The 27,457-nt window shown below is 40.2% G+C and overlaps 1 protein-coding gene across 1 annotated transcript in view; it reads right to left on the bottom strand.

Moving 5' to 3' along the window:
• PIWIL4 (piwi like RNA-mediated gene silencing 4) overlaps positions 1 to 27,457 on the bottom strand; it is a 54,310-nt gene that overhangs the window by 11,034 nt on the left and 15,819 nt on the right. The window contains exons 5-15 of the mRNA XM_008953814.4: positions 26,944 to 27,065; positions 24,842 to 24,922; positions 23,120 to 23,317; positions 21,134 to 21,245; positions 16,745 to 16,868; positions 14,962 to 15,079; positions 12,503 to 12,614; positions 8,436 to 8,620; positions 6,355 to 6,427; positions 2,781 to 2,981; positions 1,734 to 1,837 (exon numbers count right to left, since the gene is read on the bottom strand). Coding sequence (XP_008952062.3) covers positions 1,734 to 1,837; positions 2,781 to 2,981; positions 6,355 to 6,427; positions 8,436 to 8,620; positions 12,503 to 12,614; positions 14,962 to 15,079; positions 16,745 to 16,868; positions 21,134 to 21,245; positions 23,120 to 23,317; positions 24,842 to 24,922; positions 26,944 to 27,065 — 1,430 coding nt within the window. The remainder of the gene's footprint in view (positions 1 to 1,733; positions 1,838 to 2,780; positions 2,982 to 6,354; positions 6,428 to 8,435; positions 8,621 to 12,502; positions 12,615 to 14,961; positions 15,080 to 16,744; positions 16,869 to 21,133; positions 21,246 to 23,119; positions 23,318 to 24,841; positions 24,923 to 26,943; positions 27,066 to 27,457) is intronic.

Genomic DNA, 27,457 nt, shown 5'->3' with positions numbered 1-27,457 from the left:
AAGAAGTTCCTCAAAAAATTTCAAGTAGAACTACTATATGATCCAGAAATCCCACTCTGGCTATATATCCAAAGGAAAAGAAATCAGTATGTCAGATATCTACATTCCCATGTTCAATAGCCAAGATATAGAATCAACCTGTGACAACTGATGGATGATTAGGTAAAGAAATTGTGAGATACACACACACACGATAGAATATTATTCAGCCTTAAGAAAATCCTGCCATTTGCAACAACATGAATGAACCTACAGGACATTATATTAAGTAAAATAAGCCAGACACAAAAAGACAAATACTGTACGATCACTTATATGTGGAATCTAAGAATGTCAAACTCATAGAAACAGAGAGTAGAAGATAGTTATCGGGGGCAGAGGATGGGAATATTTGATGTTGTTCGAAGGGTACAAACTTTCAGTTATAAGATGAATATGTTTTGGACACAATGTACAGCATGTTGAGTATAGTTAATTATCATGTACTATTGTATAGTTGAAATTTGCTAAGAGAGTAGATCTTAAGTAGTCTCACCACACACACACACAAATGGTAACTATGTGAGGTAATGGATATGTTAGTTACCTTGACTGTGGTAATTATTTCACAATGTATACATATATGAAAACATCACACTGTACATTCAAAATATATATAATGTATGCATCAATTATCAAAACTGATAAAAATTATAATAAATTTTCTGATAAATGGTGACCATTTCAGGAAAAAAACTAAAGTGGATCCCTACCTCACTCCCTATATCAAAATAAATTTTAGATATACAAAGAAAAAAATGAAAGTCCTTTATCAACTTGATTAATGATGTGGCATATATAAGAAGCATCTCATACAACCTGGAATGAAGTTGTAGGCATGCAAGTATGGTGTTATTATGGTGTTCCTTTTTCTGTTTCCCACAATCCAAAATACATACCTGACCATTAATTTAATGGAGTAAATAAAATAGCTTAAGCCAGGAAGAAAACATTTTGCAAAGGGCTGCTATAGCCTCAAAACACATTGTTCAATTACAAAGGTGGAAACAATTCTAAGACCCATAATTTAATGAGTACTATTAGCCAATGTTTAAGGCATTATCCCTGATTTTGCCTGTTTTTAATAGCTGTGTGAACAACAGCCACATCAAATGTCTGCAAATGTTAATAATCATAACAAGAAGTATGTATTGAGTATTTACTATGGGTGGAGATGTTCAATGCACCTTATTTTAGATAATTCCCATAAATGCCTTATGAAATAGGCATCATTATTATTTCTATTTTACAGATTACCATAGTGAGGCACAGCAAAGTTAAATAACTAGACCTCAGTCACAGAGTAAGTAAGTGGCAGACCAGGGTATAAATCCAGGCAATCTGATTTCAAAGATCAACTGCTCGACATGATATATGTAAAGTACCTAGTTCAGTTCCCAATATGGTGCAGACACTCAGAAAATAAATGCACAAGAATTTGTACACATCTATCATTTGGGGAAGATGAGCAATAGCTCACCCTAATGAATATATAAAAGATTTTTTAATGAGGCTACATAGTACCCCAATATTATCAATCACATTTTTATATGTAAGTGTAATTTATGAACATAAATGTTGGTGTTTAAAATGAGTGAATAATACAAAATATTCCTTGCTGTTACATTCTTTAGTGAAACCACAATTAATAGTCTAACTAAATGAAGCATGTGTTCAGGTAGTTTTAGCAGTACCTGGTGATTCTGGGGTTAACACTGGCCACACATCCAACAACCATCACGTCCTTGCTGAGTGCATCTTTACAGACATCAATACCGACCACCATCAGGGACTTTAACTATAAAATTAAATTTGTCATGATTTAATGGGATGAGGTATCATTTCCCCTACCAATGGTTTAATAGGAAAGTTTTTAAAAACAGACTCCCGTTACTGAATTCTTAAAGTTAAGCTATGTGTAAGGGAGATTGAGATCCGTGAGCCAGATTATTAAACCAGAAATGAGAGAGACTTAAAGATGGCAGGAAGAATATGGTACACACTTATCTTAAGAGAAACACTACCGTCCAAGATAACCATCATCCTTTGTGGGGTGGGGAAGGGGCACCAGTGGCTAAAGAGATTCTGGGAGTGTGATCAGTGTATTTATCGCTTGCCTCTGGTCTGGAGGAATCTGAAGAGGAATTCCACTCTTCATTCTTCAGATCTCTAAGGAATCCTCACTTGGCTGTGCACCTTTGTGGGGAGTGGGAGAGAGGGAGGCTGAGGGTAACCATGTTCATTCTGGTTATGGACATGTAAGGAAATGGGCAACACTCCCTCGCTTCTCCTCCTCCTCACTTACTCCCATGGTGGCTACAGTTCAGGGAAGAGAAGAGGATTTTCTCAGTACCTACCACAGTTTGGAGGTTCAGATCATAGGCTATGCCAGCTCCCCAGGCTCTGGGGAGGCCCCATCCAGGGTGCAAGGCTATTCTCAGAGTTAGCACCCTGATGAAAGCAAGTAAATGTGGAGGCAATGGAACACAGATTTTAAAATAGCAGCCAAGAGGATTCAAATCAGGTCCCTATGCTGAGTTAGCAGCTTAACTGAAGCTCGCTGAGAAGTATGGAGCCTCTTTTGAAGATTCACAATGGCTTATGGAATGCCAGAACCCAGGGCAGAGGCTCAAGAAACAAGCAAACCAAATAATTCTGGGATCATGTGATAACATCTCCTACTTTAATCTTTAAAATACATTTATTAATTACTAATAGAAAAAATGTGACAGGGTCCTTACAGGTATTTCCACAGCCCACAGCTCGCCTCCGAGCTTGCAAGTCATCTGCATAGCGATCTTGGTGGCGATACTCATCATCATGCCCTGTTTATTCAAGGTCCGAGCAAGCACACATTGGCTTGGGACTGGGCAGTCTGAGCTCAAATATTTTTTAATGGAATCATAATAGGTCTTCTGATTAGAAGGCAGAATGCACATTACCTAAAAGCAAAAACAGCAAAAGATTTTGGAAGTTAATTTACTTCTGCTAAGAAGTTGCTTTTTAAAGAAATGAATTCATGAATTATTCTCCAAACATCTTTTACCCTTAAGTTCCCAAGAAGCAACACTAACATGCCTACAGTTCTCTTAAATGGCCATTAAAACACTGGTGAATTAATCAATCCATTTGAAATGCCTTCTCATTAGCCATTCATTCTGCAAAGCCCCACCCACTCCTACCCATTTCCCTTGGCTTTTCCTTTCTCCTCATTTCTCTCCTGATTTGATTCTGTCAATTCCCTCAAATTCCCTTCTCACAGAGCTGCTTCTCCAGCTATCTCCACTCCCTCACCCCCAACTTTGCAGTGATCCTTTCCTATGGTTTTCAAGTTATCATTCCCATTGGTCCCTCCCTGACCCCACCCAAAGATAAGCAAAGTTGAGAATTAGCTTAAACTATGGTGCTTTTCCCATTAGGTACAAGATAACCAAAATAAAGGACACAAAAATACACTTTTTAAAAAAAAAGCTGAAGTTGAGAGTATGGATATGAGTGGGGGGTGGATAGAGAAGTTTCAAGTCCCCTGGCTTTTTTTTTTTTTTTGAGACAGAGTCTCACACTGTCACCCAGGCTGGAGTGCAGTGGCATGATCTTGGCTCACTGCAACCTCCACTTCCTGGGTTCAAGCGATTCTTGTGCCTCAGCCTCCCGAGTAGCTGGGATTACAGGCGCCTGCCACCACGCCCGGCTAATTTTTTCTAATTTTAGTAGAGACGGGGTTTCACTATGTTGGCCAGGCTGGACTCAAATGCCTGACCTTGTGATCCACTCACCCCGGCCTCCCAAAGTGCTGGGATTACAGGCGTGAGCCACCGCCCCTGGCCTACTCCTACTTCTTATCAGATGCTTTCCGCACTGAAGGGCCTACCTCCGCCTCCTTCTCATCTTTTATTCTCCACTTTCAAAAGCCCCCAAATTGTAGAAAAGACATGCACTGTCAATGATTAGCAGAAGAAAACAAAGTAATTTTTCCACCTATAGAATTATTTAAAGTCACAATGTCAAAAGCTAAAATTATTTACATTTAATTATATAAAGTGAAGAAAAATATTTTTAAATTATCAGCAAAAGGCTCTTAGAGGCCTTCCTTCCTTCCAATTCATGAGTTTGGCTCCAAGCAAGAAAAGTGGTAGAACAAGGCAGTGGCCCAGTGGGCTGAGAGAAGATGGGAGCCGAGTGAGACTGGTTCCACACCAGGGGCTGGACAAGTAAGCAGGTATGTGGGGAATAACAGGAGCCATGCAACATACATTTCCTAGCTATGTCCATTGAGAAAGCCTGGGGATAGCAACAACCCAGTAGCAATGAAGCACACCAAGTGCCCCAAATCTTTGTATCTAAATACTATCCTCTGCTAAAAGGAATCAGGACTCCTGGGAAAGATATCTGATTCCAGGGCGGGGAAGCAACACTGTAAGATGAGCCTGGAATATCTTATTTTGCCAGAAAATAAGAAAGTGTTCCAAGAAAGATGGAGACACATGAAAAAGACACAGAAGCCAGCTTGAAGGGGAATCCCACTGGCAAAATCAGGTACAATATTAAGAGCAACAAAATAAATAATAAGAGTAATGGACTCTAACAAAATAGGAATCTATGAGTCTATGCAGATATAAAGAAACAAACGAATAAATGGGGAGAAGAGAAAGTTCTTCCTATGCCACCTAATGACTGTAGAAGGACTGATGGAATGGAATACCATCATTTGTTAATCATCATAATAATGATGGATTCAGGCAAGAATTATAATAGATGCTAAGACAAATGGGTAAAAGTTTGATGAGGAACAGGATTATTTATATAGTCTCAAAATATCTACATATGTACACATGCAACTGATAAAGCTTAACTTTACAGTGGAGAAATCGGGCAGATATCACCATAATCAGTGGAGTGACACCTGGTAGGATGCACTTAGAATATAGGATCATTGCTGTGCTACTCTTGCCAAAAGTGCATAACATGAATTTAATCATGAGGAGACATCAGACAAACCCAAATCGAGGGACGTTATACAAAATAACTAGTCTGTACTCTTCAAAATTGGAAGGTCATCAGAGTCAAGGAAAATTAAAGAGCTGTTCCAGATTGAAGGAGAGACTATAGAGACTGGACAACTAAGTGCAGGACAGTAAAGCCTTTTCCTACAGAGGTGACAATTGAGACAAATGAAGAAAACTGTTTCTTAATTTTGATGATTGTCATATGCTTCTGTAAGATAGAGACCTTGTTTATAGAAAATATGCACTGAAATAGTCAAGGGCACTGGGGCATCATGCCTGTAACATATGCTCAAATAGTTCAGCAAAAAAGATAGAAAATAATAAAGCAAATATGGTAAAAGGTCAATAATTTGGGATTCTGGGTGAAGGGTATATGAGAGAGTTGTTTGTACTGTTCTTGTCGCTTTTCTGTAAGTTTGATTTGATTTAAGTAAAAAATAAATGCTCTTAGGGTGAGAATTCTCTGTTTCATATAAGATCCTTTAGAGTAAAAGAGAAACTCACTAAAAGAAAAGCAAAGAGATAGCACTTAGCTAGTTCAGTTAGTTTGCATGACATAAGAACAAGAATGTTGGAAGTTGAACTGAGTGAGCGAGGGAGGTAAGAAGGGTAGATGGAACGGACAGGAAAAGCCCTACAATAGCCTGGGGGTGCTGAGGTCTGGTAGAAGAGTAAACATTACTGGGAAATAGGAATCGTTGAAAGATTTTTAAGAACAGGGATGTCAATTCTAATTTTTCTGGAATGTTGGGATGTGATGTAATCATGCCTTGGCCCCAAACAGTCTGCAAAGTCAGCTACACACACATGCCCTTTGGGAAATGAGGCAACTGTGGATGTCCCACCAGGTGATGCAGCACCGGAGGAAGTGGTCCTCTCTGAAATGCACAGAAGGTGGCAAGAATTCAGAGGAAGCAGGAATTTGGGGCCATAGGTCACTTGGAAAAACCTAACCCTCCAAGAATCCCCTGAAATATAGGGAACACTGGATACCAACATTTATGTGATGAGGTGGGAGTCAGTTTATCTTAAATCTTAAGGAAAAGATGACCCCAATGAGTTGCAAAATATGCAGACACCAATGGCTGTTATAGGGGTAACAAGAAGTACTGTATTTTAAAATTAATATTAGAAATGTGTAAAGGAAATAAAATATTGATTAAAATACTAAGATTAATATTTTCTTCGGTGCTTTGGAGAAATGCATGGCAATTTGCAAGTATATCATGGGAGGGTATGTTCAGACTGTAGATATAAAGCAGAACTAAAATTATAGATTAAAGGAGTTCAAAAAGTATCCTGTACTTACCAACTGAACATCAGGATCAACATATTGCTGTATAGCTCTAATAAATGCAGCTGGATTTTCTTGTACTTTTATGCTACATAAAAAGATTAATTTTGAAGCTATGTAACTTCCTTAGTAGCACATACTTATATGGCATTAGAAATAATACAAATAAATTTTCATAACACACTAGTAGTTTTAGGAAAAATTATTAGAGAAAATAACCTTTTGAGTCTAAAATTGTTTCTTAAACTACAAAATATGACAAAAACATTTCACAATAATTTTTACAGTGTAAAAAATGGTTTGGTAGAAAATCAGATCTTCTCAATTGTCCAGAATCCCTATAATCAATAATTCTGTTGTTCAAAATGGGGTTGAAAGTGAACTTTTGAAATCCCAAGTCTCACAGTATCAAATGTCTGAAAGAGTGTTCAAGCTCAACCAGGATTAAGATTTCTGTAAGAGTGAATTGCTATAGGAATCTAAAAACGAATGTTTCAGAAAACATCAGGTTAATGAGACCAAGCTATTCAGCTAATTTGCATGATTTAGACAAAAATATCTTTATTTTCCTTAGTGGTTGCTTGTCTGGAGCCTGGAATGTCTAGCCTTAATCAGCGCACAAGTACTCAACAATGATCTGTTCTGTGCTTACATTATGTTAGGGGCCAGCAGCTCCAAAAGTAATTCTCACACACATAGGAATTTGTAAAACTAGTTTCTTTATGTAGAATCAGCCTCTTTTATGCGTATATAAGTGAACTGTCCCAATGCCCAGTGGCTTTTTAAAACTCGCCCAGCAGGTGGCAGGACCATCAACCCCATGACTGCAGATACTAACAGACCTACGTGACTGGCTGGCAGAACTGTCTTAGCAACTAGATGGTCCTGACTCATCCAATTCAAACTCTCGCACTCTGACTCTGCTGCACTTACAGTCCACTCCTTCTAAAATCATCAGGTGAATGTTTTAGAAGACAGAAGCTATGCATATAAATCTAACAGGTAAATGGATACTTTATGGAAAAAAGAAGGTTGAAATAAAATATGAGCTTTCAAATAAAACAGGCCAAGGACAGAACATAGCAATGGGCTTGTTCCAGAATTCACGTGAGAAAGAGCCTGTGACGTCAGCCCAGGATCTGCGGACTGTGGCTTCTTTCATAATCATTTCCTGCTTTATTAGCTCATGGGTTTAGAGAAAGTAGAGCGGGTGAAACTCAATCCAGGCTATTTATTAACAGATTTGATAAGAGGAGAGTTCTAAACAATGGTGTTAAATGAGACTTTGGGATTAATACTTGTGCTGCTGATGCAATTAATTAGTAACTATGTGTTTAAAGAATAACTCCATTATAACAAAGAAAAATAAGTATCTGTTCCTCTTTTCTAAGCATATCAGTTTCAGTAAAGTGAGGCATGACCAACTTTATGGCTTTTCTAAAGCAAAACAGTATTTATTTTCAGTGTGATTGTATATGTATCTCTTACTCAATGAAAAACAATTTATTTATCTTTCTCATTCCCAGCAACTGGCATAGTATCTACACATATTAGTACTCAATAAACATTCTAAGAATAAATGGTTGACCTTAGTCTTATCAGAAAACTCTCTGAATGACTAATAGTATGCTACAGTAACAGAATCAGAAAAGCTTATTTGAGATCTATTTTCATATTAAATTTTAAAGCATAAAATCAAGTAAAAGTCAGGACATGCAACTTTTGTTTTTTAATATCCATTTCCTATTAAGTAAATAACTGATATGAAAAACTGATCTGAAAGAAGGAAAAACAGTTGAGAAGACAATATATGGACTTATTAAAGATTTATATCCCAACTGGTACTGGAAAGATTTTCAGGTAATGACACTACTGCTTAAGAACTGGGTACAAGTTTTACAAAGGCCAACATAAAATATATTCTAACTTTATAAAAGTTTAGTCATTACAAAATCTATCTACTTATGACTACTTTCTTGGCACTTTACATTAGGAAACTACTGGGATAAAGAAGCTTTTGTTGATACATCTGCCATTATTCCCTACCTTCTAACCAAACCAAATTAATATATGAACAAAATTCAATGTATTCTCACATTTTGGGGTAGTCCACATTAAATCCCATGGAACCTGCAACTCTTCTCAAGCAGTTCAGAAAGCTCTCGGCAACATATTCAGTTCTGTCACTACATAAAATCAACCAGGTATTCAAAGACTGTGCATTTAAAATCTTGCAAGTTCGAATATCCTTGGACCAGTCAGCAGCAGACACAGGTCGACACTGAGAAAAATAATGATCATGAAAGGATTGAACAAATTTATTCAGAGAGCAGCTAAATAAAGACAGTGTGAAGATGGCCAACTTTTGTTATAACTGTTTAACACAGTTTGCTATTCAGTCTTAAAACACAGATGCAGGCACTGCACATCCGAACAGAATACATGTGCTTTCTGGGAGTGGAAGCGTCTGGGCATCATCCCAGGTCTTCCAGGCACTGGTGGCCCTTGGAGGTCCCTTTAACCTCATGATTCTCTGCGGTGCGCAGAGAATGGTGTCTGATTCAAAGATCTCTGAGGTTCCCTTCCAGCTCTGAGTATCTATGCCTTTATTATGAATGACTCAGGCAAACAGCCTGTATCATTTTATCTTTTACTTTAAGCATCTAAATATCTCAGAGAATGCTGATTATCAATACTCTAGGTCATCATAATAAAACTAACACACCCTACAGAACAGTTAAGTGTTGCAGGAAGTCAGGGACCCCAAACGGAGGGACTGGCTGAAGCCATGGCGGAAGAACGTGGATTGTGAAGATTTCATGGACATTTATTAGTTCCTCAAATTAATACTTTTATAATTTCTTATACCTGTCTTTACTGCAATCTTTAAACATAAATTGTGAAGATTTCATGGACACTTATCACTTCCTCAATCAATACCTTTGTGATTTCTTATGCCTGTCTTTACTTTAATCTCTTAATCCTGTCATCTCGTAAGCCGAGGAGGATGCATGTCGCCTCAGGACCTTGTGATAATTGCATTAACTGCACAAATTGTAGAGCATGTGTGTTTGAACAATATGAAATCTGGGCACCTTGAAAAAGGAACAGGATAACAGCAATGTTTAAGGAACAAGAGAGATCATCTTAAACTCTGACCACTGGTGAGCGGGCGGAACAGAGCCATATTTCTCTTCTTTCAAAAGCAAATAGGAGAAATATTGCTGAATTCTTTTTCTCAGCAAGGAACATCCCTGAGAAAGAGAATGCACGCCTGGGAGTAGGTCTCTGAACTGGCCCCCCTGGGCGTGGCTGTCTTTTATGGTCTGTAGACCATAGAGGTGAAATAGACCCAGTCTCCTATAGCGCTCCTAGGCTTATTAGGAAGAGGAAATTCCTGCCTAATAAATTTTGGTCAGACCGGTTGCTCTCAAAACCTTGTCTCCTGATAAGATGTTATCAGTGACAATGGTGCCCGAAACTTTATTAGCAATTTTAACTTCGCCCGGTCCTGTGGTCCTGTGATCTCACCCTGCCTCCATTTGCCTTGTGATATTCTATTACCTTGTAAAGTACGTGATCTTTGTGACCGACACCCTATTCGTACACTCCCTCCCCTTTTGAAAATCCCTAATAAAAACTTGCTGGTTTTACGGCTTGTGGGGCATCATGGAACCTACCGACACGTGATGTCTCCCCTGGATGCCCAGCTTTAAAATTTCTCTCTTTTGTACTCTGTCCCTTTATTTCTCAAACCAGCCGATGCTTAAGGAAAATAGAAAATAACCTATGTGACTATCGGGGCAGGTTCCCTGATAGTTAAGATTATATATTAAGCTAGGAGTAGGTATGCTTAGAAGCAAAGATGAAGCCAGGATGGAGGCTCCTTTCTCACTCTCAAAAGGTCTCTCATGTGACCAGGAAAAACAGGTTTCCTGCGCTGAAGAGGGGGAATGTTAGCCTGCTTCCCAGACCTCTGCTTATATCCTCAGACTGTAATTGAATGATGCCTTTGGCACAGCAAGTGGGGAAGATCCACTGTTAGAACTAAAAGGGACCACATTGTATGCTAATCTCCTGCTACTTGAAGTGCTGTCAAGCGTTACTTGACCAGCAGCTTGAGCACTGCCTAGAAGCCAGTTAGAAATGCAGACTCCTGTGCACCACCCGAGACCCACTGAATCAGAATCTGCATGTTAACATGTCCCCCAAGTGATTCACATGTACATGAATATTTAAGAAACATCCCAATCCTCTTGTTTTACAAACTAGAAAGCTGTGACTGAGAGGTTACGAAACCACTTGGCAGCAGCGACAGGTTTAGAATGCTGGTCTCCTGACATGGCAGCCAGGGCACTTGTGACCAAGCACTCTGACTTCTCTGACTTCCAACCATCAGCCATCCTCGTGATGCCTTCCACTGGCTGGGCTGGATTCAGCCCCAGGAGTCCACCTACCTCGGCCTGAGAGCAAAGGAGAAGGGCTAGCTTTCCATCAATGGCTCACTCTGGAGTCAAAGTTCATTCCTGTCCATTAGGGCATGAGGAGAGCTGTACTCCTTCTGCCCACAACACTTCTTCCTGCTGTTGTCTTATGGGGCTGGGAGGAGACCCAGGACAATGTACCCTGAGACCTGTGAACTTTGAGTTCATTCAGTTCCTAGGACCTAATTTCAGAAAAGCAGAATGGGCCAAGAAGTTGATGACACTGTCATCTTAGACACCTGCTACCTCCAGTGCATGAGTTCTCCTGTTTTAATGCCCTTTCTCCTATGGACACCAGTTTCTACACCAAAAAAATGCAAACAAATACATAAAAATGAAAGGCTCTGGGAAATATGATTTTACTTATAGAAATTATGAGATGGATCATTTTAAGTACATAAGTCCTTCACATGTGGATCTGAAACTGAGCTTCTCTTTACTGAACTCTCGCCAAGATCCTAATGGGTGTCTACATTTTAGTACTTTACCATAAAGTTTTGTTTTGTTTTGTGTTGAAAAATAGTACTTCCTTATCTTCTCCAATGAGAGTTTTTGTAACTTGGATAGATTATTGTAAAGATATGACAAGGCCAGGCATGGTGGCTCGTGTCTGTAATCTCAGCACTTTGAGAGGCTGAGGTGGGAGGATGGCTTGAGCCCAGGAGTTCAAGGCCAGCCTGGGCAACACAGGGAGACCTGGTTTCTACAAAAAATACAAAAATTAGCTGAGCATGGTGGCGCACGCCTATAGTCCCAGCTTCTTGGGAGGCTGAAATGGCAGGATCGCTTGAGCCCAGGAGGTTAAGGCTGCAATGAGCTGTGATCATGCCACTGTGTTCCAGTCTGGGCAACAGAATGAGCCCTGTCTCGAAAAAAAAAAAAAAAAAAAAAAGATGAAAAAAATTCCCCCCATTCTACCAACATGATACATTCATTGTTCAGTTATATCAGTTAGACATACTGGTTTATTATACCCAATAAAGGCAAGAAGAGAGCCTTTAAACATGAAATGTGACTGGTGTTTTAAAGTGGGCAAAACTGAGGGGGAGGGGAGAAAGATAATGTATAATTTTTGCGTAAAATATTGATAGGTTCATTTCTTCAGCCGAAGTCTGGAAGTGGCGATGATTTGTCTCTTCAGGTTTCAGAATGCCTCTCTCCCCAAGTACTATGTCTGGGGCTGGGTTCTGTGCATACTTCTTGATTTTAATGTCCATTGAGCAGTGTTTTATTTCGAAAGATTAACATACATAACTGACATGGCAACTAAAAGTCATTGCAAAAGCTCATTGCAGCCTTAACCTCCTGGGCTCAGTTTTGGTATCAGAAAACAATCTATTAGAACTAATGTCCACCAGCTAATAGAATTTCCTCAGATGACTATGACTTTTTTTTAAGAGCAATGCACCACCCAACAGAAGATGGGTATGTTTTAATTGCAGTGATTTGAAATACTGTCTTCTGACTAACCTAAATCATGTCCACTGGGTGCCGCTAAGTCCGTGCAAGTAAATTCAGATTGAAAAGGAAACCACAGGGGATCTGAAGTCTTAGGATAAAGAGATGGAAGTACATGGCCAAACCAAATATTATAAGCACACAAGCCACTCTGGCCAATGCACAAACTTACACATATTCAAGTAAATACTTTTAAATGAAAATAAAATCACAGCACTTACTATGTGGTCTTGCATTAATATTTTTTCTGAAGGCACAATCCGGCCAGTCAGAGATATCTGACTTCCAAAATGCAGTCCCCAGGTCTCTAGTTCAAAGCGAGCATTGGTATTCCTGTTGATAAAGTTGTTTTAAATCATTAAAGAGAGATATAATTATAACTTACTGAATTAGTCAGGGGCTGATTTTCTGTGTCTTCAGGATTCCTGGCTTCTAATTCTACTCAGCATATTTTTTCCCTGCTTAAAAGAATTACGGGACAACTGTGCTCATTTGGGATGTTCAGGAATGGGAAAAGGATTCCAGTGGGAGTACAGTGGTTAGAAAAATAAGCTATCGAGCCAGACAGACCTGGGTTTAACTCCTAGCTCTAACATTTAATAATATATGATCTTGAGCAAACTATTCATCTTTAAGGCCTTGGTTTCCTTACTGGCAAAATGTAAGGATAATAAAAGCACCTACTTCGTAGGACTGACATAAAGATGAAATATGATAATGCACAGAAAGTGCTCACCACAGTCCCTGGCACATGGCATGTGCTCAAAACCTATGAGATATTATCATTCCTGATAACACACTCGTTAATAAGGAGATATTTTGGAGCCAGTGGATGTGGAGATGTCTTTTGTGAATATCTGAATTTCTTGGGTTGAGAGTCGAAGAAGGATGATAAAAGAAGGGAACATAAGAATGTAAGCTTCAGAAGATTCAGGATCTTCCTATTACCCTCTCTATCCTATGAGGAGAATATTAATATCAGCAATAATAACACTACTTTCTATTGTGTAGTACTTTCCATTTATAACTTAATAAGCTTTAATCATAGTTGATGTTTTAGCTCATGGGAGTATGATATATGATAACTTCCACTGAGCCATAAGCTCCTTGAAAGTGACAACCATATATAGGACTCAGCACACAGTAAGCCAGGCATTTGCAGGACATGGAGGAGATCCCCACACTTTTGTTTCCCTATTAAAGCTCTACCAATTTTTTTAGGGAAGCTCAAACCTCTTCACCACTGTCTCTCTGCAATAGCTCACTATTTCCACCTATTCGGATTATGTCCTCTCTGGTCACATTAATTCCTTTGAGTTAATTATTTTGCTTCAGATACCAACTGCCCAAGATGAGATGAGTGAGGCCATCATTGGTCAGGAAATGGGGTGAGGTGGGTGGTATTACTGAAAGGTGGCAGATAGATGCATCAGGAAGATTAATCCACAGTCACTATACGGGAAACGAACCAGGAATTCCTTCTCAATTCGGCATAAGTCTGAGGGACGTCCAGGGTAAATGACGTAAAGTATATCCATGAAATTAAAAAACTATGAAAACACTAGCATGATAATAGAGATCATGTTTATCATATGGAAATGTTTGAGAAAAACCCTGAAGTGAAAAGAGCAAGCTACAAAACATGATGTACAGTATTATACCATTTCTCTTTTAAAAAATAGGATTATATGCGTTTGCAGAGTCTGAAAGAATATTACTAATATTAATTGAATTAATTATTAATTCAATTGTGATTCATTTGTTAAATATTTACTGAGTAAACGCACATACACACTCTTTTCTCTCTCCTTTCTTTGTGCTACGTAAGTTTCCAAATCCTCCATGAGCTAGTACTACTTTAAAAAAGATTAAAATAAAAAAAAAGACTGTTGATCAACAATATAGCCCAATAGGAATATAAAGCAAACTACATACATAATTTTAAATTTTCCAGTAACCACCTTAAGAAAGTAAAAAAATGACAAGTGTGAAATTACGTTTTAAATATATGTTATTTAACCCAATAGATTAAAAAACTGTCATTTCTAGATGTGTCACTAGCCACATTTCAAGTGCACAGCAGCCACCCTAGACAGTCCAGTTTTAGAGGGTCAGAAAGGAAAACCAAGGAGAAGCTCAATTTTCCAATCACATGTTATAGCAAACTGTCATAAATAAGAACGGAAACATAGTCTGATAATCAGATGGGCAGAACCAGATGGCACAAAGGTATATCTCAAATTTAAAAGGCACATAGTGGGGTTTTCCTAAAGTTCAGCCTGCTGAGGCCATTGTATTAAGAGCTGAGCATTCCTGACCCTGAATACTGGGGGCCTGGTGTTTTTCTGGTTGCTTTGTTTGCTTGAAGGTTGTTGTTGTTGTTTAGATTATAACCTTTTTCTTTATTCAACATTTTATCCAGACTTCAATGTATGAAATAGATGAAAGCAGGGCATGGAGGTAAAGCAAGTGTTATTCCTATCAGCATGGCCTCCAACTCCCTTCAACCCCTTAGTCCTGAGACATCTCAGATGAAGGGCTGTGGACAGCACAATTCAAAAGCTCCTTGCTCTGAATCAATATGAATGACACATTTCCTTCAAGGAATATATCAGTGTTACATAGGCCATCTAATACTAAAAACTCAGCCCCAGGAAGGATGCATGCGGTGATCCAGTACCTCTGGATGTTGTCCACAAGCCTGGCCAGGCGCTGCTGCCGGCCTGAAGGACTGAGACGTGTCTTTTCAGCCACAGCCTTCATCAGCTGGAAATCAGATGTTGCCTGGTCAGTCAGCCCTATTAAATGCAAATGAAGACAAAGTGAGAAAATGAACATAAGCAACTCAGCCCATCAAAGGCCCAGTTTAAACCTTTCCACTTGAATGCATTCACCATCTGTATAGCACATCCAATAGAAATGAAAACCACGTATGTCATTTTAAGTTTTCTGGTAGCCACGTTAAGAAAAGGCAAAAAAGAAACAGACGAAATTACTTTGAATAGTGTATATTATTTAGCCCAGTATATCCAACATATTATCATTCCAACATGCAATCAACATAAAACATTTATTGTTGAGGTAGTTTCCTTCTTTTTATTCATACTAAGCCTTTCAAATCTGGGCTGTGTTTTACACCTAAAGCACACCTCCTCTCAGTCTTTTAGTAGAGCTAGTCCCAATTCAAGTGTTCAGAAACTCATGTGCTACTGGCTACTGTATTGGGTCCTGCAGACCTACAATATCAGAACACCATTAAGAATGAGCACCCCTTAGGCCGGGCGCTGTGGCTCATGCCTATAATCCCAGCGCTTTGGGAGGCCGAGGCGGGTGGATCACCTGAGGTTGGGAGTTTGAGACCAGCCTGACCAACATGGAGAAACCCCGTCTCTACTAAAAATACAAAATTAGCCGGGCGTGGCAGTGCTTGCTTGTAATCCCAGCTACTCAGGAGGCAGAGGCAGGAGAATCGCTTGAACCCGGGAGGCAGAGGTTGCAGTGAGCCAAGATCGCACCATTGCACTCCAGCCTGGGCAACAAGAGTGAAACTCCATCTCAAAAAAAATAAAAAGAATGAACACCCTTCCCTTCAAGGATTATATCCTCATTAATTTTTCTTTCTTTCCTTTCCTTTTTTTTGAGACAGAGTCTTGCTCTGTCACTCAGGCTGGAGTGCACTGGCGTGATCGCGGATCACTGCAACCTCCGCCTCTTGGGTTCAAGTGATTCTTCTGCCTCAGCCTCCTGAGTAGCTGGGGTTACGGATGTGTGCCACCATGCCCAGCTAATTTTTTATTTTTAATAGAGATGGGGTTTCACCATGTTGGCCAGGCTGGTCTGGAACTCCTGACTTCAGGTGATCCGCCCGCCTTGGCCTCCCAAAGTGCTAGGATTACAGGCGTGAGCCACCACGCCGGCCCTTCTTATTAATTTTTCTAATGGCAAAATAGATATATACACATCATAACTGACTCAAGGAACACACAAATGCAAAATGTAGAAAGTCTTCACTTCCTAGGCCTACCTGTTAGTCAAAAGAACATTGTTAAAAGTACTCGAGGCAGTTATTCAGATTTTACTGTATAATGAGGATTATATTCTGAAAATTCATGCAAAAAGAAGGTATGGATCATTCTGGCACCACTCTACTGATACACCTGAAGAAAATCTAAGTCACATTCCTTCCTATACTAGTAAATTCAAATAATGGCAAAGAGAAACTTGGTTTTAGGATGATATCAGGGGGTCTATTTTACATCAAAGTAATACATGGAATATATGAGATAAAGGAAATCGGTTCCCCCAACATGTCTCTATTATTGAATAAATTACTTAAAAGGACCATCCTCCATGGGTTAAATCGATGTCCTGGCATTCATGTAACTTAAAGAGGGTCTGCCCACTGCCAAGCATCAGGGGCCTGTATCCAGGAGCCTGACAGAGATATAAAACACAAACATTACCTGTTAGAAAGCAGAGCTCAGGTATCAGGTGGGCGAGCTGAGCCTCACTGTTGTCATTTCTCTTCTTCTTTAACAGACTAACAAGCATGGGCTGATTTAGGTCAGATACAGTAATATCATACTGCTATAAAATGCAAGATTAATAAGTAAAAAGTTAACATGGAAGCACCACCAGGTGAGCATCCTTACATTCAACAAGGTGATCCTAACATTAATATATAAATAAATCTAACCAATCCCATAGTTACCTACTTATTGCTACTTTCTTCCCAGTACCTATCTTTTATATCTGAGGGCCAGTTTTATTATTTTAATTATCTTTTCTAATGCAACACCATTAAAAATATCATTTCCCTGCTGTCTCTCGGTTTCAGCCAGATTCAGAATAGACTCCAGCTGGTTCTACACATAGTTCAATGACATCACTGGGACTGACTCAGAGCCAGCATTTCCACTACTGATGACTGAGGCAGACTGCCCCATGCTTAACTATCTGGCTCTAAACATCTATATTCATTTTGAAAATATCTATACACAAGCTGGAGGCGAGTTATATTGAGACAATCTCAGATTTCCCAAAAGAGCATGACTGTCCTTACCTTCTAGGATAGTAGGATGTTACAGGGAAGCAGCCCTGAAGTCTGACAAATGTGAATCTGATCCCCAGCTCCTCTATTTGCTTGGGCTGTGACACTGGGGAAGTGACTTAACTTTCCTCATCTATGAAATAAGGATAACAGTAGCTCACAGGTATCCTGTGTAAACCACTAGCATGGGGTCTGGTTTATAATGAATCCCCGGCAACTGTTAGTTCATATTCCTCTCCCTTTACCATCCTAAACTTCAGTTTCAGCAGTCTCACCTTGGCAAAAGCTCATTTACCCTCTAATGACAAAGGTTACAATGAACACTCATTTCCATTATAATTTAATCCACATTAGTGACAGAACAACTGGAATTATAATTTATAAAATGCCTGGGTATTGTGACACTGAGATCAATAATCACAATTAAAGAAGTCAAATGTGAGCATTTCTATATTTCAAGAAAAACTTTGTCATTAAAATAAAAACCAAGTCAAGAATCTCATTTGAAAGTAGCAGGTGCAACTGATGCTATGGCTAAAAAGTTTGGAGAAGGCTTTGTCAAGTGAGTTTGTATGCATGACTCCATTAATTTAGAACACACGGCATGCTTACTGTGTTCCAGGAACGGCAGTGGATAAGAAAATAAAAGAGGCACAGTCCCTGCCTTTCTGCATGAATACATTATCTACAAAGCGAGGTCCACAAGAAGCACAAACAATGCTTAACAAAGCACGATAAAGCACAACAAACCAATGAAAGAGATACTATTATTGTCCCCTTTGCAGATGAGAAAACACTGTGAAACATTAAGCAATCTTCCCAAGGCTCCATAACTGGAAATTAGCACAGCTAGGATTGATCTGTTAAGACTCTGCTTATTATACCACTCAGTACTGGATCCCTGGGCTGGAGTGGGAGGGGTGGGGAGGAAGAGGAGATGGTGGTAGTGACACAATTATGGCTGGCAAATCAGGGAAGCCTCCTTGCAGGTGGAGACCAAGAGAGGACCTTGAAGAAAACATGGGAGTATGGATAGTCTCAGGTAACAGCTCCAGCAAAACAAAGGCATCTTCCAGGAAGAAGGACTCTACCTGGAGCATGGTCAAGAACTCTAGCCCCTAACCTGCTCTCACAAGGTAAATGTGACCCTTTCCCTTGCCCCAATTTTCTTAGCATTTGAAAATACTTTGTATGATAAGATAAAATAGAGAAATATAAAGGTCAATATCAGGATGTCTTCCACTTTGAAAACTGACTACATAATAATCAGTCTTTCTTTCCTGGGACAGGGAGGAGGGCATACTAGAAGCTGTCACAGTTTTCTTTCTTTTCCTCCCTAATTACAATATATATGCAGTGAAGCACAACTCATTTCAAAAAAACAGTGACTGGGATTTTTACCATGATTCCCATTTCAGAATGTCACAGGTCCTAAAATACTTCTGTTTAAATATGAACAAATTTAATCATGCAAGAAAGAAACCCAAATGTTTAACAAACTGTTGGTTTAATAAACACAGAACACATTTTATGCACAAGATGTTTTGCTAGATACTATGCATCAAGGATTAGCCAAACACCATCCTTGCTCTCCAAGGAATATGTGTTCAAGAAGCAATGTGATGGATGCACAGGTACTTAGGAGAACAGCTTGCTCTTCTACGTGTGTGACAGAAAGCAAAGTCAGAGAGGACTTCACACTTGGCCTTAAAGCTAGGATTTGACCTAGGGGTAAAGGAGAAAGGTACGGCGTGGCTTTCTGCAGATGCCTAGTGAACACACACAAAGGCTGAGGAAGGTGTAGGCCAGTGAGTGGATGGGGTGATAAAGGCATGGGCTGCATAGGAGGGATGCTGAGAAATATAAGAAAGAAAAAGGGGGCCAAACTATGCAGTGCTAGAGAGGAAGAAGCAGAGGATAGAAAAGGAGGAGCATGGTCTCCACTGTTCTCCCAGTGCTCACAAAGTGCAGGCACACTTCAGTGCTCTGTGTGCATAATTATCTTATTCGGTTCTTACACTACACCATGAAGGTAGACAGATAAACTTCCTTTACACATGACACTCTGGGTTTAGTGATTTACCCAGGGTTACACAGCTGGAGCCAGGACCATCTTACTTCAGAGCTTATGCTTATAATCAGATTTCTGGGCAGCACTTCAGAAAGATCTCTCTGATGGCTGTGAGGATGAGGGATCACAGTGAGGAGAGAGCTAGGGCATAAAGAGTGATGGTAGGGGGAGGGGATCCACGAGATGGCCTGCATTAATGCAGTGGGAACGGGGCTGGCAAAAAGAAAATTCACGGATAAAGGATACAGAACTCGTCTTGGTGACAAGTGAATGAGGAGGTTAAGGTGAAGAAGAGGAAGAAAGCAAAATCATTCCTATCTGAGCTACAGAATTTCCAAGGAGAAACAGGAATGGGAAAGACAATGAATTCAGTCTGAATTATATTAGTTTGAGATGCCTGCAGGGTATTCATGCAAATATGTTCTGGAAATGGAGATGAATGCTAGGCAAAAACACTATATTTGAGCCATCTCAAAATACAATGAAAAGGTTCTATATGAGGGAACCATGGTGAATAATGGTTCCTTTGTGAGGAAGGAAGGAGGAAAATGTCAAAGGAGACTAAGATAGAACAACCTGAAAGTAGCAGAGAACCGCAGGGATGTGTCCCAGGAGTCAAGGAAGGAAGAGATTCAGTTCCAGCCGGTGGGAGAGGTCACAGGTATCAAATGCACTGAAAGCCCTTTAGGATAAGAACAGTAACTGAACTTGACCTTTCTAGAACTACTTCTAAAGCAGCATTACTGGATACCAGACTGCTGAGGTTTCAGGAAGGAAGAACAGAAAAGGTGCTTGGAGCTAGTGTAAATGACTTTCTAAAGTTAGCTAAGGAGAAAAAGAGAGCTTTTCCTGAAAGTGTACAATGATCAAGAAAGGGTTTTTGTTTTTGTTTGTTTGTTTTAACCTGAGTATTACTATACATTAAAGAGAAGGTGCTTTCAAAAAGAATTGAACATGGAAGATGAGGGGTAAGAATAACTGCTGCAAATGCGACTAGAGCTTCTAGAGGCAGCAACAGATTCCATCAATAGTTTCTTGAGTATCTAATATGTGCAAAGCACTGAGCTAGTCCTGGGAATCCAAAAATAAGGAGCCCCCTCCCCAGAGCTCAATGTCTAGGATGGGGCTCAGACCATTCGTGTGGTGCCTGTGATGACCTGAGACAGGGAGGGGATTCTGGGAGGAACGCTTTGGGGCTCCCTTGAGACTTGATGGCTGAGCTGAGTATGCAAGGGTGTCTAGTGTTCGTCTGGCTGTGAAGGGGTATCCAGGAAAAGGAAGCAACGTGTGAAAATGCACAGGGGAGAAACTGAGTCATGGAATCACAACAGGCAATTACATCAGAGCCAGGGAAGGGAGCAGGGGAATGGGAAGAGATGAGGCTTTAAAGGCAGGAATTGGCCACATCATAAGGAGATTTGGAAACTCTGCTAAGGGGCTTACGTGTGGTCCTAAGGCAATAAGGAGACATGGAAATGTATTAGCGTTGCGAGCAGTGTGATCAGATATGCTTTAAAGGGAGATTACTCACACTACAGGAAGAAGGAAACAGGAGATAGGATGAGGGTCAACAGGAGACCGGGAGGGTGGGGATGAAGGAGAGAGACAAGTCAGAGAATCAGGTCCGAGGCAGACTCAGCCTACAATCTGGGGGACCTCTGAGACTTGGAATAAGGAGACTTCTCTGAGGTAAAAGGAAAGGAGATAGAGATGCATGAAGAAAAGTCCTACCTGCTTGTAGTAATCCACATAGGTGATCTCGGTGCCATCCCGCTTCTGAAAGGTGTGTGTGGGCTTCACTGACCAGTCAATGTCATCAATGGAGTAGGTTCTGTTATTGTATCTGCCAAATATAAAAAGTCTTTAAATTGTTTTTTAATCATCTAACATAAGCAGCTACTTCACCACACTTTTAATTCAACACATAAGATAGACTCCAGAATGTCAGAAATTATGAAAACAATAAAACAAGAATATTCACTTTTTAAAAAATACTCAGCTCTTATCTGAAAAGGGCATTCCTTAATAATTTCATATACAGGAAGACTTCTGTCCACATTCCAACAAAACCTGTGGGAAAGTCCTTAGACCACAGTCTAGTTTTCTCACTGATAGATACTCTAACTTCAGGTAAATCATTCTTAAATGTTCAGAGGCTGAAGCATTGCTCAAAACTTTCCCATTATCTTCTGGTGTCACTCAAGAGTTTCTGACCTCCCCGGTAGTTTTGCTGATTAAAAAAAGCACCAAAAGAAGGCCAATCAACCCACAATGCTGGCGTCTTGCTTAACCTCCCCACTAGGGCTGGCCCTTGGCAAAACTACAAAACAGGTTAGCTAAGATTACTCTAAGCTCCTTCTCCCCTTCAGCACTGTGTAGCCTGGACTGTCCTCTCAGGATGACCTAGCCTAGGGGCAGAAACTACCACAGCAGGTTTCTCTAGAGCTTTTGATTCTTTCCAAGATGACTTTGAAATGTGATAAGCTAATCCATCAAGATCATGACAGGAAGATAAGAGGGTAGCCTTCTCATACCGAGTAGTGTGGAATCCAGCCAGTCCCACCCCTCTGCTATATATCCCAGAAAAACAAGTTTAAGTGGAAATTCTAAGCCAGAATAGAAGGCTAACAAGTCCCCTAAAAGAAGTATTTTTGCAGCCATAAAAAGGAACAGGATCATGTCCTTTGCAGGGACATGGATGGAGCTGGAAGCCATTATCCTCAGCAAACCAAGGCAGGAACAGAAAACCAAACACCGCATGTTCTCACTTATAAGTGGGAGCTGAGCAATGAGAACACATGGACACGAGGAGGGGAAAAACACACGCTGGGGCCTCTCAGGTGATAGGGTCGGGGGGAGGGAGAGCATTCTGAAAAATAGCTAATGCATGCTGGATTTAATACCTAGGTGATGGTTGATAGGTGCAGCAAACCACCATGGCACACTTTTACCTACGTAACAAACCTGCGCATCCTGCACATATATCCCAAAACTTAAAATAAAAAATTTTTTAAAAGTGTTCTTGGACTAGCAGCAGTATATGGTGAGCTTTTTAGTACTCAGGAGGTCATCTAAATTTTCCGTGTTTAACTAAGCTCAGTGTGCAATGAGGGCAAATTTTATATACATAAACCTAGAGGTTGCAAAGAAGTAAAATGTGGTCTCAACTTAAAAGACTCCTGAATCTAATAAAGAAGGTGAAACATGGAACTAACCTTCTGTCCTGTAAAATGAAATAAGATGGCCACAACAAGGTAGCCATAAGCAAAGTGCTATGGGCGCCGCCCAGGGGAAGAAACTGAATAATTCCAACTAAGTAGGCAAATGGAGGTGTCAGAAAAGCCAGGACATTAGAATTGAGCTTTGTGAAAACTGAAGTTTAAAAGGCAGAATTTGGGGTAGGGAATCCAGGCAACTGAAGTGAACGGAATTGAACTGAACTGAAGCATGAAAAGTGCAGACCGCTGGGGGTTAGAATAGAGAGTGGCATTAGGGGAAAGGAGGGTACAGCAAGCGAGAATTTGGAGCTTGTGCACAGTCCAGAATGCCACACAAGGACATGTGAACTCCAGACAGCAAAACAACCAGGTCTTCTAAACAGATGAGTAAACGGATTAGATCTGTGATATTGGGCCAATACTCCAACACTATTCCTATTCCCAAATACCATCAATGATTGATTTCTGAAGAAAAGTTTATTTAGACGCAGGCTTGTACCTTGTAAGGACAATGAGCCCTATTAGCTGCTTCTCACACGTCTGGGTGAAACAGGACAAGCCAGTTCTTTGACAGAGAGCAGTCATGAATTCCAGAACCGTCTCATTCCGGAGGACTTTGTAACTCACATCAGCACTAAACAGGAGCTTCCTTTCAAAATATGATACAGAAATGGCAAACCCAGGCCAAAGGGATAATCTTTAAAAACAAAAAAGAAAAAAAGGAATATTGTCAATGTTATACCGGAAACACAATAAAGATTTTTAAATGGTGATTTTCTGTTCTAATTCTCGAGATCTTAACAAGATAATTTTTTTCTTTAGTCTGATTTCTTCCAGTTGTTGACTGAAAACTTTTTTTCAGCTGCAGTGTCTTTAAGCATACATTTAGGATAAAATACCTTACTGTAAAGCAGTTTCTCAGCTTTGGCACCACTGACATTTTGAACTGGATAATTCTTTGTTAGGGACCGTCCTGTGTACTGTAGGATGTTTAGCAGCATTTCCCTGGCCTCTACCCACTAGATGCCAGTAGCAGCCTCCCAGCTGTGACAACCAAAAACGTCTCCAGACAATACAAAATGTTCCCTGAAGAGGCGGGGAAATGTCCCTGCCTGAAAACCGTAACTATAGGAATAATATATTTATGGAGTGATCTGTCCCCGCAGGAAAACATCTAGGTTCAGAAAAGCACCCCAATTCAAAGGTGAGGGCAGTGGATAGATTTAATGACGAGATTAAAAAATACAAAAGTGATACCACAAACAGATATACAAGAGAAACCGGAACACAGCCTACAGTTTCTTCCCACATAAACTTAAAAATCTTGAATAAGAAGTTACAGAAATGGCATGAAATAATAGACTACTATTTTAAAAAATAATTCCAGTTTATATTTTGTAGACTATTAAGTAGTCACTGTGATACTAAGCCAGCCTCCAGGACAGGCATATGTGCTGAGCACCTAGGGCAGTTTAGTACAATCAGCACCTATGAGATTTTCTAATCCAGGTGGACAGATTAGTGACAAGGACGAATTGGGTGCTTTATAGAGAGCACGCTGACACTCTGAATGAACATATGGAAACTCCCATCATTTTTCCTCCACCAGGCAGAAGGCCAAACACCCCACTCCCATTTTCTATCTTTTATGCACTTCTCCCTTTAAGAATCTACATTTGGGCTACCAGTTGCCTCTCTGTCTATAGTTTGACCACAGTATTTTTGAGAGCTAAGTAACAACCAGTTCAAGACATAGCTGACCACTTTCCCTGAAGCCTCGAATTCCCAGTTTAGGTAGAAATTCTGCAGGTGTTCATAAGGATTCTATCCTTCACCAGAGTTATTTGGTTGGCTTTTCTTTCTGACCTGCGCTGCCCTGACGATTTCATGTCAACCACTCTGGCTGTGCTAACAACCTTTCAACAACAAAATACAGCTCATCCTGCTTTCATTATTACTTATTACACACAGAAAATTCAGTTTCTGAATTCCTTCTAGGATTTGTGATAATTATCTATCACACTAATATAAGAAAACAAAGCTGCTAGCTTCACGTTCACATGCACCATTTTATTTAAAAAACTTGAAAATTATAAAAAATTCATTACATTTCATATCACAGAGTCTCTCACAGGAGGCATAATGGTATAATATTGCATCATAAATTATGTTGCTCACATTATAATAATTTCGGAGTAACAGAAAATATAAATAAACCTACTTGTGCTGGGGAATTTCCATTGGCTCTGAAGGATTATAGAAGTTCCGTCCAATTTGGTACATGGACAACTTTTTGAGGATCCTGCAAGTACATTTTTTGGAATTTTTGGTAAATATCAGTCAGTAACAGTGTAATTCTAAGTTCATACCCTTACTGAACATAATGTTAAAAATATATAGGAAATACAGACCTCTCATTCTCACAGGACTGCAAGGTTTAGATACTAAATATACATATGAATGTCTATAAAGAACTATCACTTCTTCATATTTGAGAATACTACAACTGAAATTATTTTTATCTGTCTGGGTTTAGCTGCAGTGACAAATATGTGGTCAATTAGCCATTATGGATGGCTGCAGTAGTAACATTCTGGTTAGCTTGGATGGGGTGAGATAAGCCATGCCTGCAGGCCTTTTTGACCTCTTCCCTACTTGGGGATGAGGACCTTATTTCTTTTTCTTTTTTTGAAATGGAGTTCGCTCTTGTTGCCCAGGCTGGAGTGCAATGGCGTGATCTCAGCTCACTGCAACCTCCGCCTCCCGGGTTAAGCGATTCTCTTGCCTCAGCCTCCACAGTAGCTGGGATTACAGGCAAGAGCGCCACCACGCCCGGTTAATTTTGTATTTTTGGTAGAGACGAGGTTTCTTCACGTTGGTCAGGCTGGTCTCAAACTCCTGACCTCAGGTGATCTGCCCACCTCTGCCTCTGCAGTAGCTGGGATTACAGGCAAGAGCGCCACCACGCCCGGCTAATTTTGTATTTTCGGTAGAGACGAGGTTTCTCCATGTTGGTCAGGCTGGTCTCGAACTCCTGACCTCAGGTGATCTGCCCGCCTCTGCCTCCCAAAGTGCTGGGATTACAGGTGTGAGCCACCGGCCCAGCCGAGGATCTTATTTCTAATGAGGCTGCTCAGGCTCCCCAGGTACTGCCAAATGACCAAGACTGTGTCTTCAGCAAGTAATCCTGGTCACCTTAGGAATTTGACCCACATGGGGGTTTCAAGTCAGGAAACAAGAGTTCCAACTGTGATTTTGGCTGCCAAATGTCACTGAGCCTAAGCCCCTTTCTCTTAAAAATAAGGATTTTAATAGCACTTGCCTCGGGGTGCTCTAGTGAGGGTAAAGTAAGATAAAAGACAAGTGAAAGAACTTTCTCACTGAAAGAATCTTCCAAATGTCAGCATGCAAGACTGGATTCTGAAGAGCTGATATGCAGTAAGCTGAGGCTCAAATATGACCAAAAGGTGCTGGACAAGACATCTGACTGGAATTAGGAATTAGGACATCTGGGTGGGGGAAGTTCCTGATGTGCTCATACGACTCAGGAAATCCCCAAACTTCCCCATCTTCATGCCTTCCAGAGGTCACTGTTGAACAAAGGACTTGCCTGTAAGGTTTCTAACAGATCATCTTAATGATCCACACTAGCAGCATGTAAAACAGTGGTTCTCAAGCTTCAGTGTATCCTAAAAATGTGAATTTTCAGGCCTATCTGTGAACTTCTGTTTACTAACTAGATTCAGTGAAGGTCCAGGGAATATGCCTTTTATGGAGCTCCACTCCACCCCTAAGAAGACGCTGGAGTATGTGATCCTTAGACCAGTCTGCAGAACACTGAAGAGCTGAGCTACAACCGTGTAGGTGTGGGGGAAAGAAATGGGCTGAGGGTGGAGCCAGGGCAGAAAGCAGACAGTGATCTTCTTTCCTAAATCAATCCGCTAGGAGAAAAACAAATTCTTCAGTTTATTAAGCCAAACTTAACTAAGTTTGCTAAATGAACTTTTAAGTCTGGGAAAAGACACAGAAAAAGAAGAAAAGGAAAAGGGTACCCTCCCTGCTACCAGTGAGACAGCAATAATCCCCGTATTATTTGTCTCAACTTAGGACAATACTGGATATTAACAGTCTGTGCCACTGAGTGGCTGTAATGGGCTGCATTGCACATTATTGTTCGTGTAGGAGAAGGTACTTGAGAAATTGCCCTAACGGTGGCGTCACTGCTGGCACACTGCCTACAAAATGGTCGATTATTTTAATACCCAGGCTCTATGCTGAAAGGTATCATTAGCCCAAATTAAATTCACATTTCCAGTGCCTTACTTTCTGAAGATGATATTGAAGACCTGGATGCACACGGGAGAACTTGATGGCAGCTCCCTCTTCAGGGTGATAGTCATCTTTACAGTCTCACCTCTTCGAGTTTCACTTGACAACTCTGTGACCTGGGAAAAAGAGGTACTTAATATGCACCCTACAAATTATCCCCAAGTGTGCAGAATGCACACTTATAAAGCCATCACAATGTAATATGCATTAACAAAAACAAAACTGCAGGTGTTAGTATATGAGTAATAATCTAATCATCACATTATGTTCAGAGGGCTTTTTTTCTCTGTATCTTGCCAATCCTAAAAAAACAACACATCTCTCTACTCTCTAACTTCTCAAGGGAGAATTAAAGCCAGACTCATGGTTCAAAGTTTGGTCCAAAGAGAGTTCCAGAGCAGTGGTTCTTGATTTTTCTAGGAAGCGGGAGGGAGATGGGTCACAAATTATTTTGAGAGTCTGATAAAAGTTACAGATATTACTCAATAAAATTTCACACACACACACA

The sequence above is a fragment of the Pan paniscus genome, chromosome 9 (genome assembly GCF_029289425.2).
Source record: "Pan paniscus chromosome 9, NHGRI_mPanPan1-v2.0_pri, whole genome shotgun sequence".
Classification (NCBI taxonomy): domain Eukaryota; kingdom Metazoa; phylum Chordata; class Mammalia; order Primates; family Hominidae; genus Pan; species Pan paniscus.
Note: the sequence above shows the minus strand (reverse complement) of the source record. Positions and strands in the feature narration are given on the sequence as shown.